This window comes from Rhinolophus hipposideros, assembly GCF_964194185.1.
Source record: "Rhinolophus hipposideros genome assembly, chromosome: 16".
NCBI lineage: Eukaryota > Metazoa > Chordata > Mammalia > Chiroptera > Rhinolophidae > Rhinolophus > Rhinolophus hipposideros.
In genome coordinates, this window is record NC_138062.1 from 19,393,138 (window position 1) to 19,413,745 (window position 20,608).

The 20,608-nt window shown below is 44.9% G+C and overlaps 1 protein-coding gene across 2 annotated transcripts in view; it reads right to left on the minus strand.

Annotated features, from left to right (window-relative positions):
• Window positions 1–12,033: 12,033 nt before the first annotated feature.
• The window catches only part of SLC10A7 (solute carrier family 10 member 7), a 222,926-nt gene continuing 214,351 nt past the window's right edge, over window positions 12,034–20,608 (minus strand). The window contains exons 11-12 of one of the 2 annotated variants that reach the window (XM_081075669.1): window positions 16,679–16,824; window positions 12,034–14,571 (exon numbers count right to left, since the gene is read on the minus strand). In XM_081075669.1, coding sequence (XP_080931795.1) covers window positions 14,542–14,571; window positions 16,679–16,824 — 176 coding nt within the window. In that variant the 3' untranslated portion in view covers window positions 12,034–14,541. The remainder of the gene's footprint in view (window positions 14,572–16,678; window positions 16,825–20,608) is intronic. The other variant, XM_081075670.1, reaches the window with a different exon arrangement.

A 20,608-nucleotide genomic window follows, 5' to 3' on the forward strand; every position in this document is an offset into this window, starting at 1 on the left:
GAGATCATATGGTATTTGTCTTTCTCAGTCTGACTTATTTCACTTATAAAAATAATTTCTAAGTCCATGTTGTCACAAACGGTAAGATACACCTGAAACTAACACAATAAAATAAAAAATAAGTAAATTAAAAACGAAGAAAACTGAGAAAGCTACCGGATCCGAGAGGTGGAGACAAAAAGAGCTTGGAATCCAGCAACAAAGCAAAGGAAGTCAATAAGAGGCAGTAGATTCGTGGCCCAAGGTCATGGAAGAGAAAGGCTGTGCGTCTCTGAAATCCAGGTTTCACGATCTGGATTGGCAAATCCTTCTTTCAGAAGACTCCTGATTTGGGAAACTAAGGAATAAAAGTAAAATCTAAAGCTGGAGTGAAATTCTAGAGGAAACAAAAAGCAAGTGGTATACTCTCCCTTTTCCTGCCCCGGCCTGGTACTGGGGAAAGGTCCCAAGGAGGGAGATGGCCCCTTGCACAGTTGGAAAGACTAGAAGCTTCTCCACGAAGCTTCTCCTCCGAGCCCCATCTTCTGTGGCCCCAAATCCTTTAGGTATAAACATGGATATCAGGTTTCTAGTCCAATCAAATCAGACTTCATGGGAATGGGGCCCACACCCACATTTTTGAAAGCTTTCCCGATGATTTATTTGCTACCAGGACTGAGAACTGCTGATTCACCTTCTGATGAATATAAACTCCATAGGAGCAGGGATTCTTGTGTGTTTATTTTCTACTATGTCCACTAGCATTTTGCACAGTGCCTGGCATGTAGAAGAAATTGAATGTAGATTTACTACATGAAAGGACAGTGGGTGAAACAGGTATTTCGGTAATAGATACAAGTATACAATTAAGTCATTCAAGGCATCTGTGCAGGGGTTCCTTCCAGGCTAACAAGAGCCACATTGTTAGGTTCACTGTTGTCTTCCATTGTCCCATAGCAAGCAGACATGCAGTGTGCTCTCTGTTCTTCCTGAGGGTGAAGCAGAGGTTGTACCTGTGGAACCAGCAATTGCCTACATGGAATAGCCCTGGGGAGGCAGCATGGCACCCCTTCCACAGGCAGTGCTTCCTGAAGCTGTCCTCTCTGTCCTGGAGGAAACCCTTATCTTCCTTCCATCCCTGTGTGAGGTTGGTCAACACCAACTTAGAAGATGAGAGGTTGACCATCAAGGAATAAAGGAATAAAAAGGGAGGGCTTAGACTGAAAGAGCTAAACAAAACAAATCCTAAGCTGGCGCCTGAGTTAATTCAGATCACTTAGGTAAACATTCGTTGAGTACCTCCCACATGACAGAATTTATGTTGGAGGTGGAAGTACATGGAGAAGTAAGGCCTGGTCCCTGCCTCGAAGGAGCCGGCCAATGGCAAGCTGCTCGTAACATCTGATTTCAAAGCTGGACCCTAAAGGTTACGAAGCTAAAGGTTACTGCATCCAGCCCCTCAACCCAAGATATCTCTTCCCTCTCTCCCAAGCATCTGAGGTCCTTTTTCAAAAGGACTCTGCTCTTAAAGACAGCCCAATATGTAAATCAGATGAGAGTACAACTACTTCTGCTCTCATCTCTCTTTACTTGTCCCACTGTAACTCGTCAAAAAATCTTCCCTTAAGTCACTGGGGGCTGAGAACCAAGGTTGAACACCACTGCTCTGAGTAACCTATTTTCTCTAGATCCAGGTTGTTTGGTAGACACGAAATCAACAACCCTGTAACCCAAGGAGTTGATCCAATTGTCCTCTTCTATTCTCCTGGGAAAGCTGGTAAGAAACACGGCTTTCAGAGGAAATGAAGCTCAAACCATCGTACTACTATCTGCATGCAGCCTGCTGTGGGTTATCTTTCCCACCAGCAGTTGAGGAACAGTCAAGGGTCACTTCTGGCAGCCTTGTCTTCCTTCCTGTTCCGCTCAAGGTCAGTGATGAGTTTTGCATAAGTGGAGGGCGACCTTTTCCCAGAGTCAGGAGACCTGTCCCTTTGGCTGCTGGATGAGCGCTGCCTCAGGAAGGAAAGGTGAGGAGGAACCCTGAGGGTGGACTTAGATCTGAGTTCCTTGGGTGGAGAAGCAGCTCATCAGCATCATTTCAGGCCGAAGGAGTCTGAAATCACCTGTCAGACTGTGTGCCTCTGTCAAGAGCAAGTGAAGCAACACATTTGATTGGAGGTATAACCAGTATGTGTGTTGGTCCTTCTGCTACTCTAGCAAAAGTGCGGCAGAGGCTGGGGTGGAGCAGTACACTGTTAACCCACCTGAGACAGTGCTGTGTGCCCATATGCAGTCTTGGAACTGTGAGAGATGGGATTTCATTGTTTATCCCTGTTTCCACCAAGCCACATGGTCACGGGAAAAGAAAAAATATATATTTAGGAGTAAGACTGGCCTTCATTCAAACCTTGACAGTGCCACCAATGAACTCTGCAGCTTTTGGCAAGTCCTTTTGTACCTGTTAAACTGAGTTTTCACATCTATAAAATGGGGAAGACTGATTGACTTGGCCTATTTGTTGTGAGCAATAGATCTTAGGGCTCAGCTGTTTGAAATCCTATGAAATTACCATTTCACTATTGGGCACTGAGCTCTTTGAAGGGACAGACTGCATTTTCTCTATCTTTGCATTCTCTAACCCTAACAGTAAATATCTGGCACATAAAAGGTGCTTAAATGAAACGTTTTCAGAGAAGTGTTCCCAAAGGCTTCATCTAGGTAGGTAAGTACCCCCTTGTTATTCATTATATTCTGTTGGTTTCCTTTGTAGCCTCAAAATGATGTATTTGCTTGTATGTCATCTATCTCTGCACTAGATTGTAATTTGCATGAGATCAGGACCTTGTCTGTCCTTGTGGTCCGTCTAGAACAGTGCCTAATACGGAATGGCTGCTCAAAATATGTTTATTGAATGGAGAACTAGACGAATGGCACCAATGTTATCACTAGCAATAGTAACAGTGTTTACAAGATAAATTAGAATCTAGCTATTAACAGATACATTTAGTCATCTTTTGGAAAGCTCACCAGAAAGAGTGAGAATGGTCAGAAGCCCCTTTGGCTTACCTCATCACAGAATTCTGCCTGGGAACCTTTATTCAGGACTGGTGATTTCCTCAGGCCTCCGCTAGGAGGCCCTACATGCTACACTGAGCAGAGAAAGAGATTTTACGACCTGGACAAGGGCTGCCTGGGAGCCTGAACTGGGGCCCTTTGGGGGGAGTGCGGTGGGGCCACACCCTCCCCCTGGGCTCTGCACCGTTGAAAGGCTCCAGACAGCTCAGGCTCTGCGCCAAGCTGTTTGGTTCCAGTGGGAAAGCTGACCTTGGCCGGGAAGAACCAGGAAGAGGCACAAATGACTCATTGTCCCACATCCTCTAAGGTAAAAACCCAGCAGTGTGTGTGGCCTTCTGGGCTGGACTTAGATGCAGCCTTGGCTCCCTCTGCAGCCAAAATAAAAGCACTGGGCCAGCAACACGTGCATAGCCTAGGAATACAACCAAAGCATCTCTTCCATCACCCCATTCCACATACTTCTCTGCACTTCAAGTTTCAAAATACCGCGCATAGGTATAATATTGAGATTTCCAGTTCCAAATGTAGAGCATAATTTCCTTTTAAAGATTTAAGGCAGCCCTCACCTCCAGTCAAGGCCATGTGACATTTTATGGACTGGTGGAAGAAATCTGATATGTTTTCAGATCACGTGTGAAGGAGGTCTCACTCAGACGGATGTGCTTTATTTTGATTCAGGAGTTTGGGATTGAAGTCACTTGGTTGTACTTCCTCCAGCGTTCCACTAGAGGGCACTCTTGGAAAATATTTATAAATCTATATTTTATTACTCTGTCTAGGAAATGCTGCTTTCAAAAAGAACGAAAAAACCCCCAGCTCATCCAAATTTCAGGGCAGGCCCTTTGCCTTCATTGGGCACTATTCCGAATTCTTCCAGAAGCAGAGTCAGAGAGGAAACTGGAGAGCACACAGGCAGCTGCTTCCCTCTTCCCCTGTCCTTTTGTCCACATGGGATGCAGCTGGCCAAACTGCCAAGCTGGCCCACTGGCGAGAGCCCAAATCCCCTCCACTCCACAGGGGACCAGCCCTGGCCCCCAGGAGGAACACCTTGGAAAGGCGCTTAGGAATGTTGTATTTGGGGACCTTGGGTTTGAGTTCAGCCTTTGCTGACACCCCCTCCAAGGAGGGCGCTTCCCTCCCAAGCCAGCAGTGGCCGGAAATCCTCAGAAAAGTGCCAGGAAGGGTCAGAGGGGCAGCTGGGGAGGCAAACAATTAAAAATAGGGCTTCCGGGCAGGCAGCCATGGAGATCTCGCTGGATATGTAAATAAGTGTAAATAAGACCCCGTCTTGGTGCTGGAAGGATGCTGTGTACATTTTGTGTAGCCAGGGCTGTCTAGGCCGGCAGTGAACCGGCTTTTTTCTCCCTCCCCCCCACAGCTCAATTTAGAAAAAAAAATTTTTTCCACCCCAAAAGAAAATAGCACCACTGAGTTTCATTGGTGGGAAGGAAGTTACTCTTACAACTTAGATTTCTTATTCAACTAATAGAAGACTGTCAATGGATAAATTAGAACTGCTTTTTAGCCACGAAAACTTTAATTCTGGGGCGTATTTGATACACAGCGCTCAACTCTTCCATCGCTGACGTTTTTGTCACCCTTCAGAGTTGACCTCGTGTGAGTAACCTTGTTTTATCTGGGAAGCAGCCCCATTGTCGCCCCCATTTCAGAGGAGGAATTCAAAGTCCCAGGCTGCAGTGACCTGATAAGCTCCCTGCAATACCCTGCAAGGGCCAAGGTAGAAGTTGGTCACTTTCTCCCATAATGTTTTATTGAGCATCTGCCAGGTGCAGGGCCAGGTGTGAACGGGATGCTGCTTCTTGCCCTTCCTCACAAACAGCCTCTCTACATGTCAAGGCAAGCAAGCTTTGTCTTCCCTTGGACCATCCCTCATTCTTCCAGAAGCTGGGCTAGAGAAGGAAACCGAGAGCTCAGGGAAACATGCCCCGGTAGGGAGAGCTTCGCTCTGCTTGGGCTGGGCCAGCAGGGAGCACCCTTTCCTTGGGAGTCCCACTTTCAAGCCGATCAGGGCTAGTCCGGGTGCCTAGAACCACCCCTTGGTTCAGTCCTGGCCTGTTGGGGGCCTTTCCCCTCTGCTGACCTCGGCCCTCGGTGCCCTCCCACAGACTGGCAGCCCGCTGGGCAATCCTCAGATGGCTTCTCTCAGTCCCGGGGTGTGCGCGGCAGGCCCTTCTTGTTCTCCATTTCCTCTGCGTAGGGGGAGCCTAGAGGCTGCATTTGAAGGTAGCCTTGAGGACGCTGGGGAGAAGCAAGGCGGCCCCCTATTGCCACTACCGGCTCCCCGGCGTGGAGGCCTACAGCAGCTGACAGGTCTGCGAGGCGGAGAGCACGCAGGGCTGTCCGCAGTGCTTCTCAAAGTTGCTCGGCAGCTCTGCCTTTTCACTCTGCTCTGGTCTGATCGTTTCCCCTGCAGTCTGTCAGGGAAAGTAACAGCGTGTGCCATTACAGTAACCATGCATGTGGATAGACCCCCTGTGGGGACAGAGTCCCAGAGAGCAGTTTCCAGTCTCTCGGCCGTACGGAAAGGTGCTGGCTCAGGCAGTAGATGGCCATCAGCTATGACTAGTTGGCCGTCAGCTGTAACCAGTGAGCCATTGGCCATTAATATAACTGCCGTGGCTATGCTAGGGGGTTGGTTGTTGGTTGGTTGTCAAAGAAGTGGATGGCGGATTGCAGTTAGCAAGGGGTTGGTTGGTTGGCAGAGAAGCAGACAGCAGGTTGCGGATGGTGTGGCTCCTGTTTCCTGTGTCTCCAACCCAGCCGCCAGCGAGAATATAGTGGTATGACTCCCCTACCTATGGCTCCGTGGGTGTTCCTTTTGGGCCTCACCATATCCTGTGTTTTTGTGCGGTGAGTGGGAGCTGAGACCCTGAGTGACACCTCCCACCCCACCCCCCAATTCGGATGCAGGGGGGATTCTGTATTAAAACTGCTGGGATATGTGAATGGCAGCAGATACAAAATGGGATTGTCTCTCTTTGGCAATACCAGTGTGTCTGACAGAGTGGGAGCAGAAAGAAAAATACAAACTGGGAATTGGAGGGCTCCTTTCTGCTTCAGGAAACACCGAGGAGGGGTGAGAAGATTGAGGAAGCGAGAAAGGCAGCAGCAAAGGCTGAGATCTGGCTCTCCCTGCACTCCAGTCTCTTCTCCCTAAACGAGGGTTGAGACTGAGCTCAGGTCAGGGGGCCATGCTCCTGTCTGAGCAGGGCTGGAAGGACACAGAAAGGAGAATACGGGTTTCCCAGGCACAGAAACGTGGCAGTGGGTTCCCTGGTTCTTTGCTCCTAGACATGGCTCAGAAGGCCCCTCCACACACCTTGGCCAGATTCCCACACTCAGGTGAACTTTGTAGTTAGGGGACCTTTGCTCACACTCTAGAGGGCTGGCCAAGAGAATCCCCAGACGGCAAGCTTGCTGAGGATGGATCCACGCCCATGAGTGGGGTGCTTCTGCCCAGAGCCACTGAGTCTTGGGAGGACTGACTGCTTTTTGGATGACTCAGGAAAGGATGACTCTGCAGCCATCCCTTGGGAGGGGGGTGGTAAAAAGGACACCTTTGAGGGACCCATGGGCCAGACTGCAGATGCGGAGTTCTCTCAGGGTTTTCGGCCCCTCTGCATTTATCAGAACAATCCAGCGTGTTCTGGATGTGGATTCCTCCCACTTGGATGTGTGATCAGAATTCAGTTTGTGGGTGTTTGGCAGACACTTCCAAGGGTTCGGGAGGGGAAGAAGGCTCTTTCTAAGCTTGAAATGCTTTTAGACCAGCTTAGATGGTTGTAAGAGGGAAGAAGTGAGGTGACAATAAAATACCCCAGAGTGGGTATTGCCCCCAAGAGCCCCACGTCCAGAGAGCTTTATGGTGAAGCTGGTGCCCTGCCTGCACAGCCGGGAGCCCCACGCCTCCCACTGGACCTTGCAGCAGGCCCTGCCCAACCCAGTTCTGCCAAGGAAACAAAATTTAGATAGTTTTCTGTTGTGAACTTGCCTGTTTTTCTTTCGATGCTGCAGAATCAGATATTTTTTAAATTTCTGTTGTTCCATTACTTCAAACTACTTGTTACACAAGGTCTTCAGAGAAAAGAACCCAACAACCAGATTAATAAAGTGCTCATGAAAGGGGTGAAATGAGGAGGCTGTCAGACTCCCCTGCAGAGGAAGCTGAAATGCAGGCTCGACCTGACCTCAGGGACCCGCCTGAGACCCGGGCAACTGTCGCACGACTTCTACTCTGTCTCCACGGAGTTGAGAGCTGCTTAGTGCCAAGTGTGATATGGACACTTGCCTGCTGGATGGAGACAGAAACTCATTTTCCATCTGTCAAGCAGCCTGACACAGAACCTGTAATGATTTTCTGTCAGGCACGGCCTGGCTGGATTTGAACCAGTGACCCAGAGGTAAAAGGCTCCGATGTAGAACTCCCTTTACAATCCCCGGCCGGCGGGGCCTCATTACGCCCGGCCCAGCACTCTCTCTGGCATCTGCCCATGTGTTCTCAGCCAGTTGAGTTTTGGTTGGATCCTTAGCACTTGGGGCTGAGTGGGTAATGTCCCAGGAGGGCTACTGGAGTATGCATTTGTGTCCTGGGGGAATGAGAAATGGAAGGCAGATGCAGGATAGAGAGGCAGGGCCTGTCTGACTAGCCTGGGGCCAAAAGCCCCAGGTTCCTTCCAGCCTAGGTGCCTGATCCTGACCTCAGGACCTTTGCACATGCAGACAGGTCAGAGAGATGGCTCCAACAGTGGAGGCCACAATAGGGAATGTGCCTCTGGAAGGGGATTGAGGTCTAGATGTTCTGGGTCTCAAAATTGTCATCATTCTTTTTTCTGATTGTTTTTATTTAAAAAAAAAAATGTCCGTGCAGAGTCATCCGTAGATTGATTAATATGGTGATTCCCATTCACTGAATGATAATTAAGAGTCACATGCCACTTTCCAAATATAGTGTTCCATAATATGAAAACGTCTGTCTTCCAGAATCTGAAAAACAACCTGGAGGGCTTTGTGGGTTAACCTATTGTTCAATAAATGTTTATTGAGGTTCCTACGATCAGACAAGCATTCTGCTAGTTATCAGGGTTACAGAGATAAACACAACAGGTCTCCACTGAAGAAACAGATCAATTGGGGGGGGGGTGATTTTGCACAACCTGAGAAGTGATAAATTAGCAAGTGGAAAAAGTCAGTAGACAATTGAAAACCAAGGAGTGTGTCTCAGGGAGTGGGAGCCGCAGAATTGGGAGTCAGTAGTACAGAGAGGGAGGGAGGCCCAGATGCTGGCCACGTCAACCACCTAGATAGAAAGTCAATCTTTGCCACTTATAGTGAGTTCTGGCACCTGGGACTTAGTCTCTTGGAGACTCCAGTTTCTCATCTGTAAAATGGGAATAATTACACGAATGTCCAAAATTGTCACAAGGATTAAATAGGAAGATTCATGTCATAAGGATTAAATTAAGGCTTCATGTAAAGCACTGAGCAGAGCACCCAGCACATGGCAGGTGACTAATAGATGTCAGTAAAGAGTTTCCTGGATTGGAGAAAGACATTACTGGAGGGAAAAAAACACACTGAAAAGGTATTTTAAGACAGGGCAGTGGGATGAAAAGGCAGGCATGAAGGAGAGGTTTTGCTGATACAATCAAGAGAATTTGCTGACTAACTGAACATGAAAAGTGAGGTGTGAAGATTGAGGGGTGGGCAGTAGGCCTGGTTGTTATGCCAATATAGGAAGCAGGTTTGGGGAGGTTTCTATGCCAACGGAGGAAGCTGGTTTGTAGAGGACCCGAGTGCAGGGAAAGAGGTTACTGACTTTTCCTCCAGGGGCATGTGGGGTTAGAGGGGCCTTGAGGATACCCAGGTGGGAATATCTGAATGGAACTGGAAATAGGAGCTCAGGGCCACAGATCTGGGAGTTGGTTTATACAAGGTGAGTGACGCTGTGGGAATGGCCCCAAAGTTCCCACTGGGAGAGCATGTGGGATGGGAAGAAAGGCTGGAGACCAGAACTTTAAACGTTACCATTAAAGGGGTGAGTGGAAAAGGTGGTCTATGAAGGGCACAGCCAGCCACTCCAGGGCCGTGGTAGTACTTGATGAAGTGGAAAGGGGACATTTCAGCCTGGACACAGTCAAAGCTCAAGCAACAGGCCTGAGAGAGGGCTGTGACCCCACAATGACTGCTCTAGGAGCAGCCCCACAGTGGAACAGGTGCTAGGAATCCAGAATCAAGATGGGGCAGCTCTTCTTTCAGCTGCATTAGCATGGTCCTCAGGGCTTTGTGGGAGTTGGGCAAAATTGCTGCTCCGAGTTCTTTGCAATAAGCAGAAAAAGGCAAGACCCAGGGAGCTCTGGAGGGCCGGAGGGCCTTTCCATTCGTGCAGGAAGACAGGGATTGCTGCAAACATCTTAAAATTCAGAATCAGGTGTCTTCATTAACTGACAAAGTAGAAACTCGTGCCCTGGTCACTTCCTGACTTGATTAGTGACATTTAACGGACTTCGTAATAGACCTTTTGCATAGATTAGAAGTCGTGCAGACTAGAGCCTGACACCTGACTTCACATGTCTGACACCAATGTCGATGTGGTTTACCCAGGTCCCTTCCGTGTTGAATGATCATAGCAGCTGCCACTTACTGAGTTCTTACACAGTGCCAGGCACTGGGACAGTTGTTTGCAGGGCTTCTCTGCTTCGATCCTAAAAACAGACCTATGTTACACAATTCTCACTTTGGCTTTGAGCAGAGAAGTAAGCTCTAGAAATGGTATTTTGCTCTGCCTTCAACACATACAGGACTTCTTAGGTGTGGAGCTGGAGTAGTGACTGAGGGGGAGGGGGCGTTGTCAGAATGCCCTGCACAGATAATAGCAGTGGGTCCCAGGATAGGATTAATGGTGGAGAAGATATAGGCTGAATTCTAGCCATGTCGGCAAAGCCAGCCCAGGGTGCCACGCTGACAGCAGTGCTCTCTGTGAACACAGAGTCTAGAACTTCCAGCAGTGGGTACAAATCAACATGGGTGCAAAGATTTCGAGTTTGGGATAGCCAGTAACAAGGGAAATGCTCAAACCCTAGGGCTGAGGCCAGGATTTGTTTCCTCAGTTGTCTTTTCTTACCCGTGGACTCTGAAGCCTGCTGTATGATATACTAGAAGCCCTATGCTCCTTCCTTTCGATTGTCTGGGATTTCTGAGATGTGGAGGTTTTCATTCGCTCCACATAAAGGGAGAACAACATTCTTTATGAATACCTTGCCTGAAGAACTCAGGTCGAGTTTAGAATCATTGCTAGTTTCCAGGATTTTAGAATATGGGAACATAAGATCTTGTAAGGGGCATGTGGTTTTAAGGTTGGAGAGGAGTCTATGGTAGCAGTTAGTCATGAGGGCTCTGGAGTCAGGAAAATCTGAGTTCAAATCCCAACTCCACCAGGTCAGAGTTGAGAGACTTGCACTTACTATTTACCTTTCTGGCCTTAGTTTCCTTATCTGTACGATGCAGATAGAACGGTACTTATCTTCCTAGGGTTGTCGACAGAATTAAATGAATAATTTGGGTAAAGGACCTAGTGTAGTGCAGAGGCATGCTGGCGTCGGCTTGTCTCATCTCGTGAGAGCCGGTTCCCTCATCCCTTCTGGACACCACCGTTAGGGACGGCATGCTGGTAGCTTGAAATCTCCAGGGTGGGAGTGTTTACATCCCGAGCACCAGATATTAGCTACTAGTGTTGCAATCCCCCAGCCCATCTGAATACACATTCACTTATATTCGGATGTAATGGTGTAAGAATGAATCCCACGTTCTGTGGGAAGTATTCTCCCACCGAGATTTCCAGGAGTTTGTATTCTTCTGATCTTCTTATGCACAGAATTCCTGCTTATGACTTGGTGTCTCTATTACTGGAATGTTCTACTTTCTCTCCCCTATGTCACTTCTTGGTGGATGTTGAACATTTTATTTCATTTTCTCCCAAAATACACAAAAAGCTCTGGTGTAACGCAGAGTTTTACTAAAGGATTTTTTTTTGGGGGGGTGGGCGGGGGGAGTGGAGTGTTTTAGATCTGCAGAAAGAGCCACTATGGAAAACAGTATGGGGGTTCCTAAAGAAATTAAAAATAGAACTACTATGTAATCCAGTCTCACTTTTGATATATATCCAAAGAAACCAAAATCATGAACTTGAACAGGTATCTATAATAAGAGCTCTCAACAATTTGAAGGTTCAGATCTTACCATCACAATTTAGAAAGTCACTACACTTTTTTTTTGGCTACTACTCTGAGCCAGGCACTGTGGTAGGCACAGTAGAAAAACAGAAATGAGGAGGAGACAGAAAACGTGGGAGATGGAGAGGTAAGGTAATGATCACACAATGGTTTCAGAAGACTGGAGGTTCTAGGTGCCCCTCACAGGGAGGCAGCTTCACACTGGCTGGGGAAGCAGGTGAGCCTCCTGAGGGAGGAAACTGTCCTGTCAGCCTTCCAGGGAGAAGAGGACTGCTAAGCTAAGGCAGCAAACTAAGAACATGAAAGTATTTCAGAATTCAAACAAGGTCACTTGCTCATAAAGAAATACTGGGTTTGAAAAAATAAAAAAAGTACTGGGTTTGGAAAAGGCATTCTAGATTTCATCTGTCCTATCCCTCAAAAGTATGACCAGGATGGCTAACATTCAGATCACCTAAAATTTGCTACCTTTCTTGTGTATGTCTCTCTTTTGGTTTGATGCAGAGAACACATATTTATAACCAAAAAGCAAGGACTGTTTCTGGATTTTAATATTATGGTGTGGTGAAGGTATTGAGATGGATGGCGTACCTGGAAGACTAGGGAGCTTGCATTTCTTTAACCACAAATGATGTAACAGTATTGGGATGAATCAACAGAAATCTGTACATACTTGGAAGGCACTGTGAGTACATCTGAGATATGTTAAAAATAAGCCACAGGTTCTCTTGTGATTTCTGAAACATCTCTTTGTTTAATCATAGAATTCTTTTCATCTTCCATTCATCATAAATAATCCACTTAATTGCTTTACCAGTCCTTTTGAAAAAATTTGGTATTTAGCATAAACACTGAACATTAGCCAGTAGTTTTAAACAGAATAGGAAAACAAATTAAAAAAAAAACATAAAAATTTAAAACTTAGAAAAGAACACATGAAAAGATTAACATTATCACCCACTAAAAACAAATTTCATACCAACTATTTAAAAAAAATCCAGGTGGAAAAAAGAGTAAACATAAATATAATCTAATGTATTTCTTTCATAAATACATTTAGACAAAACAAATGCGTAAAACAGATGGCTTGAGAGTGCATACACATAATAAAGTATTTTAAGATACAAATAATCAATTCCCAATAAGCATGAATTAAAAATAAATTTTGATTTTATTTTTTGTTCTTTATGGAAAAATATGCCATAGCCTTTGTGTTAAAAAATAGGCATAAACATATCACAAAAGCCACCAAAATTCACCATGTAAAGAAGACTATTTGAAAACAAAACACATTCTTAAAGTAAAAGATAAAATGTCATAGCATTTTCAGTTGAATTTTATCCCATACTCATACACCTACTACAGGTTTGATAATAGAGGTAGATAAGTTGGGGGAAAACAATCAGTATTCTGATGCTAGCTTTTATGTTAGCTCAGACAGACAGACAATTTCACTTACTCTGAAATTCAAAGAAGTTTCTAGGAACAAAACATGAAAATCTTTCTGTGCTTCATATGTAAGCATCCAAAGTATCAAGCAAAATCACTGCAGTTTTAGACACAAGTGATATTCTCAACAGCAGAAATTCTTGACAAACAGCCTGTTTAGCATAGATTTTTGCAGGGTCTGGCACCTGCTTTAGAATTGACACGGAGGATAATTCTTTTTAAATTTTTGAGGTTCAGTGATACTGAAATGAGTCAGAAGTAACACAAGATGAGACCTGATAGTAACAATGATATAAATTAACACTATTGATAAATTTGGTAAGTTTCTAACGAATGATTTTTGTGTGTTGACAAAGCAACAACAAAAGAGCTGCTGAGGACAACAGTGTGGCCTCAGAGTGACCCAGGACACCAATATCGTCTGTCAGATCAAGAAAGGACAAGTAGACAGGATGTGACAGAACAGTACGCAGGACACAGAGAAAAAGTGCCCCTTAATTCTATATATTGCTTTAGTCTCTATTTTGGTCCAGTGAAAGCTCTTCCAGACACAGCAGAAGCAAATTTTGGATACTCCTTTGAAAGCTGATTTTATTTGATATTTTAGTTAATGAATGGTTTTGCATTTTCTGTGCCCATTTTTTTTTCATTTGGCTAGACAGAACGCGTGTCTGTAATATTTGTTTGCATCTATGACCTTTATCTTTCCATTATTCATCAGAGCTATATGATTTAATTTTTTTAAAAAATGTTGCAAACATTTGTCAAATCTGCCAAGGAAATTCTCAGTAATAACTTGCCTCAAATACCTTAAGTGTGCTTAATTCAAGGATGTAACAGGCTGCTTCTGGTGAAAAGGGGCAATTTGTGCTCAGCACATTTATGTAACAGGAAAAACTTTTTGGTCTCAATTGCGGAATGTGAATATAATCCATCATTAATTGTCGATGCTCTCAAACTGATTATAACAGTTTTGTGTCTCACATTTGGCTGTTATAAGTTTGAAAGTATGTTGGAAAACCGGAAAGAAAGCAATTATGGAAGAAAAAGGAAAAACATATGAAATACAATATTAAAACTCCTGAAAACCAAATCCTGTACTTTACCTCAAAACTTCACTTACTTTATTCATAACTCAAACATCAGGCTCTTTCTTTGAAGCAGCTAATAATAAATTTAAGACTTATAATACCATAATCTCTTATAATGGAACCGAGGAATTTCTGTGTGGAAAGCATTTGAAGGAATGTCTAAAAAAATGATGTCAAGAAGCGCATATTAACTTATGCTTTCCAGCATCTATTCAGTGACCCCTGCTGAGCTGATAAGGAAGTGGCATGTCACAGTCACAGAAAAAAGAATCACACAATAAATCAAAGTATTTGTGAATAAGACTTTGGAAATTTTCACTGTCATCAGAAGGGCATTCTTCTGATGGTGTGACCTCATTGCGAACAGTACAGTAACCATTATAAAGTTGTCTTGCACAAAGGTGGGAGGAGGAAAACATGTTTGCTTTTGTCACTTACGATGACTGCTGCCTGCATCAGGGGAAAAACACAATTAAACAACTCCTAAATACTGTACCATCCCTGGCAGTAACCAACAAAGTAGGTTTTGGAAATAACGCTCTTGTCAAATCCATTTTAAGGCACTTAAACAGTTATATCATATTTTTGTGTAAAAAAATAAAATATGCATCGAAGCAACATTCACAAGTACAAGTCTTCAGAAGCGTGTGTACAATCCTGTACATATATACATTGCCGCACGACAAGTGCTGCCTTCATTATACTGTTGGTCTCGTCAACTTTACTCCCTGCAAGACAGGAAAATACGCAGAGTTGGACAACACCCATGAGCAAAGTGAAAGCATCAATTACCACCAGATAATTCATGCTACTAGAAAGAAGAAGATAGCATTATATAACCACTGACCCAAACCTCTGGTTACAGTCCCCCCTGTCTGCCGCACTGGCCAGCAGCCTTTGTCCTCTCGCCCGGCCTGGCTCCTCATACAGTCCTGCTGTGCACTCCATGGGGGCCCACGGCCTCTATCAGTATTGTGTGCAAAGCAGAGGAGACACTCATGGATACCTTTCTGATGGACACTTCGTGTATACTTGTGTGGTCAAATGCGGATGGATAATATTCTAAGCCTTCTGGATTATTCTAAGTTAGACAGTGGCTCCCTAGTTTGCACTGGTGGCTGTGCAAAGGGAAAATGAACAGCATGGTCCAATTTTATCATGGTCCAAGTTTTAGAAATGCTTCTGTTACTCTGTAGGATAAATCTCAGAGCTGTGAAACATTTAGAAGAAAGTTCCACTCTGATGAATTTGCTGTTTACTATGACTACATATTATTGATAGAGTGTTAGGATTTTCAAATAATTTTCTTCATTCTTTGTCAAAATTTATATGAAGAAATTCTGGCCTACAAGGCACACACAAATTGATAAATGTCAGCGTAAATATACATGGAAGTTTTCAAAATGGATAAATAGTAAAGGGAAAGGTACGAAACTGCGCTGAGCGGGAGGACCAGAGCTGCGCGTCATACCCAGCACAGAACTGCAGTCACTAACATTTCGTTAAGTAGCGAAATAAGTGATGGTGTTAGGTGGGTTAACCTTTTCCGGTAGGATCCTGGGGACCTGGGGCACTCCTTCTAGACAATGCTATGTTTCTGTCTGGAGTGTCGTCATGGTGTAGGAGAAAGATCTGGGGGCCAAGTAGACCAGGGTTCAAGTCCTAACTGTAGCACGGACTAAACCACAACTTGCTCGCTCTATGAGCCTGTTTCCTAACCTGTATGTTGGAGGTAGCAGAGCTTGCTGCAAACGGTGTTGTAGATACGAATGAGCAACAGTGACAATCACGATAATTACAGTAGATAGCTTTGGTCAAACACCTGCCACACACGCTTCTCAACTCCGAAGAGTAGGTGTTATCATTAGTCTTAGGGTGGCAAAAAGCGAGCTACGGAGAAGTGAAGCAATGTGCCCAGGCCACCAGGTGACAAGATGGCAGAGATGGCAGTGGCTCAAGAGTCCACACTCTGAACCTGGGAAAGGCAGGGACATGCTTCGCGTGCACAGAGCTCAGTAATTGGGAGTGTGGCTATTCTGTTTTCAGGACACTAAGGATGGACACAGGGCATTCTGTCATCGGCTGTCACTTCTTCCTACTCATCCCCTGATAACAGTCACCCTTGTATCCAGTGGAAAGAAGTCCTGTAAAGTCCGAGCCACTGGAAAGGAGCCGGCTCTGTGGGGTCATCCGTGGTACACGTAGCCTTGAAACTACTTGTGATTTACCCAGCTGATATTATTTTGGCTGATAATTTCGGAAATCAAATCCACAAATATCAAATAAGCAACAAGACTCTGAGCTAAGTGTGGTACAATTGATATTGTGTGGGCTCCTTTGCTACTGAAATTTTATTTTTTAATGCCCAAACACATAGTTTTGCTGCACAAAGACATTATTAAATGTCTAGGTAATTAAAAATACAGTAGGCATTCTAATGAAAGCCAGCTGCTATCATAGTTAGAAAGGCATGTGAAATCAGGACACGTGAAAAATCAAGGGGGGCAAAGACGGTATGTGAAGAGGTACATGTTTTAAGTATGTTTACTGCACCTTTCCCCCATTGCAATACGCCTTTCAATATAAGCCAATTAAAAAGATATTCAAAAACCGCATTTTAAGTATAATCGTACTTTTATAACAATAGGAAACACTTAACCCTCAACTTTCCTGTTCATATGGAAATGGATCAATGCATCATTATTATTGGATTTAATTCAGAAAATATGGACTTTGAGAACGAGCCTCTGCTAGCAAAAGTTCATGAACAGCTAAGAGGCTGGACTAGCATTTCAATCTGACTTGGATTCAAATAAGATCTTTCTAGAGTCTCACCTTCTGCCTCGACACCATCCAGGACTTTATTGTTGGCACCAACACACTTCCTAGAAGGATCTGAACTGGGTGGTAGATGAGCAAGGGAACGGATATCAAAGAGAGGTGCTCATGGCCTGCAAACACGATCTTCAGCATTGGAATTCCTGATGAACAAAGACAGAAATTCTAGAGGCAAATTCGTCTGTCATCGCATTAAAGACATCCTACATTCAAAGGGGAACTTCTGAATAGGTCATTACCATATTTCCCCCCATGTGTATTCACAGAACTGAAAAGGGAAGGTCTCACATGAGTCACCAAGTCAGTTCATTTTCTTTTCACTCCATAAAGCTCTAAGCTCTCCCTAGAACTGATTAAAGCTGAAAAGGTGGTAAGTATTCAGGGCACCAATAACTCTCGCTGCAAATTTGCAGCCTGTTTAACAAAGAGAAGAGAGAAGATAGTGTGGAATAGAGTTGCTTCAAGAAGGCTGAGAAATACCAGCGATGCAGAAATTCAAAATGCATCTTTTCTTGCTTAGTAGTAAAACAGTCTATCGGTCTTTAAGGAGGCTTCCCTGGCACCATTTCAAAGCCCCAAACTTCACGTTTGAGAGTCAAAATGATATGGTCAGATAATATATGGTATGTTCAGCTCTGAGTAGGAGGGTGCTTTAGCCAAATGTTCTCATTTGGCCCAGGATCTGAAAGCACTTTACGTGACACTGTGTACAGCAGGTGAACTCTAAGATTAGTTCCGGGTGTTTAAACCCCACAGTGAGAATCTTAATGGAACCCAGGTAAATAAATTCTACTTCATGAGCCTATCATTCTATTACACCAAAGGCAAGGTGTGTACATCTTGTAAGCAGCTGCCTATAGTGTGTACCTATTAAGCTTCCATGCGGAACTCAGACACTGGCAGTTTAACTATCATTACCAATTGTTTTAATATAGCCCAGTTGTCAGAATTATTGAGGATGTGTGTCAGCTTTTTCAATTGAATAGCTTTAATAGCTTAGCTTTCTTCTTGTTTCTTTAAGAAAAGCCTCTGAAAAGGACCTCAGCTCCTAAACATGTACATTGATGGCACCCAAATAACTTTTTATTATAACCCAGTAAGGAAAGCTCTGCTTTTTCAATTATTTTTACCTTCTAATAATTTTTAAACCTTTATGCGAAAATGTATTTCATGGCTGCTTTCTTTTTCATAGCCTCACATATCGTTGCCATAAACAGGAAACACTCAACTCTTCCCAATGTCTCTCTCAGAGCTTCAAAAGCACACATTTAGATTTTTGCAGTTTCCGTCTTCTCACGAATATGAAAACCAAAAGAGCTTTCTTACAAATAATAATATGCCTAACCCATTTATAGTTGAAAAGCAGTATGTGACATTACAGCCCTAGAAAGCTGTCTCGATTAGAAAAGAAGACCTGAACATATTCCCCACCATTTCCAGGAAAGGATATTTGGTCCAAAGGGACGATACTAAGGAGTTGGGGGATGAGGTGGAATAAAAGTGGGGCGAAAGGGAGCAAACGATAGAAAGATGGAGATATTTGTCCCAAAAAACAATCAGAGCAGAGGTTTCTGACCCCAAATCTGAGGACCGTGGCTGCTGGGCTAAATCACCTGAGCTAGCCTTCATGACTGAGACTTGGGGTGTCTGTCATTCCTCAGCAAGCTGAAGTGGTGCTGAATGGAAGCCAGCTGGGCCGTCACAGGGCCACTGCTACCATAAGGAAACAGCCAATCGATTGCCAGGTACAGAAGGTCTCCTAATGTAAGCGACATCAAAGAGTCACTTGACTGTGATGAATTAGGTACGTGAAGATGGTAACAGTGACCAACATGATGGTTATGTGCAATGATTGCTTATTAGACGTCATGTGTTGTCAAGTGCTTTCCCATATTAACTGAACGAAGCCTCACAGTGAGCCTGGGAGGTTGATGAAAATCACTGTTCGCACCAGTTTTACACATGAGGAAATGGAGACTTTCTCAAGCGGTATAGTCAGAACTGCAGTGCAGGCCCCCTGGATTTCCAGTTCTCTGCATCAGGTAAGGTTCAAGGCTTCTGAGGTCGTCAGCTCAAGATGCCATCGGGACTGCAGCTCCACAAAGCAGAAGAGTTTTTGATGCAAAAAACTGTCTAGACTAGAAGTCCTTTTGGAACTCCTTCTCCTTGCACCCCTCCCAGAAGCACTTCCAGGGGCAGCAGACCTCATCAAAGTCCCCTGCTTCCCAAACCAGGGCATTCCTGTGACTTCATACGGGAGGAGCTAAATAACTGCTAGGACCACACCAGTAGTGGCCAGGAAACCAGATATAGAAAGCTATGGCCAACTCTTTACCCTCTAGAAGCTTCCAGTGTACAGATGACCTTCTGCCTTCTTTGGACCCCAATACCAACCTGCAGGAAGGTCTCTTCTGGTCTAGGGCTGGTTCTTCAGCTCCCATATCTCATCTTTGAACACCCTTCTGTACGTTGCTCCATGATGGGCTGGGATGGCCAACATCCCTCCTTGTCAGCCAGCTCCCTGGACGGTCCTGCCGAAAGGGGCACTGGGCAAGGCCGGAGCAGGAGGAGGGCTTGGCTTCCTGCCAGCAACAGCACCTTCAAAGCAGTGGCCAGAGCCAGCTCCAGGCCCAGTGACAGCTCACTGTACCCTCCGCGGAAGTCCCCATTGCCTCCTCCCAGCTTCTAGATTCTGAGAAGCCCCACTTCTTCCTTTTGTTGCTCCAGGTCCAGCTGCTTCTCACAGTTATTACTCCTTTGTTTGCTCATTGCCCTCCTTCTGCCTTTTCAGTGTTGCAACACTGTTTGGTCCTCCCTCTACTGAAAGAGTGATTTCTGTCTTCCCAGCGGACCCTGGTGACACAGGCCCTTTTTCCACTTTGCCTTGCGTTACAGGTATGCACCTTGCTTGGAAAAAAGAAGGGATCCGTGATGACTCGTGACTGCTGCAGACATTTCTCGAATTAAATAAAGATTTCTCCTCACCATTTTATGCACCTTCTTGTTAATCATTAATCAAATTTCCTATCACTTTAAGTGACTAATGGTAAAAATATGATTGAAAATAATGTATCAGAGAAAAACCCCTTAGCTTCCCAGAGATTGGGGCCCATAGCCGTTTCACGTGTCCTTGCCTGTCACTCTCATACGGTGGATCCCAAGTCCATCACTTGGTGGGAGAGGGGGACTCCAGCACTTCAAGTCACATGGTATTTGTTTTGGGAAACTTGATTTTCCCTCAGTCTTAAAAGCCTACTTTCCTCTTCAATCATTTGATTATCTATTTTCCTTTTCAAATATTAAAATTTCTTCTCAATTTCCTGTTTATATCAATCTTTTTCCCCCGCTTTCTTCAGTTTCTTCGCCACCTCCCCTCTCTGTCCCATAACAGAGCTTCCACTCTGTGCACTTTCATTTTTTCAAAGGTGATAGTAGAAAGAGAAGCTGGGAGAAGCAGAGTGCGAATTAACTCGGCCCTGGTCCAGTGGCCCATCGTCCTGGGTGATCCTTTGGATGCAGTGAGTTTGACCTCTCTGTCTGCCATGGCTCCAGCCCTATCAGGACGGCAATCTGAAACTCACCGAGAGGCTGGGAACCCGAGAGAGCCACTGCACGTGCCATACTGTCATTCCTGACACCTGGTCATGAGTTTGGCAAAATCTATTCTTTAAGTCAACTCAGAGAAACTCAGCTGTAGCTCTCATTCCAGAAGCCTGCGTACTCGTAATGTACCATCCTTTTATCCTCTTCACTTTCACCCAAGTCACTTGACCCTTCCTTCCTTCCTTCCTTCCTTCCTTCCTTCCTTCCTTCCTTCCTTCCTTCCTTCCTCCCTCCCTCCCTCCCTCCCTCCCTCCCTCCCTCCCTCCTTCTTTCCTTCCCTTTCCTTTTCTTTCCTTTCCTATCCTTTCCTTCAACTAGCACTCA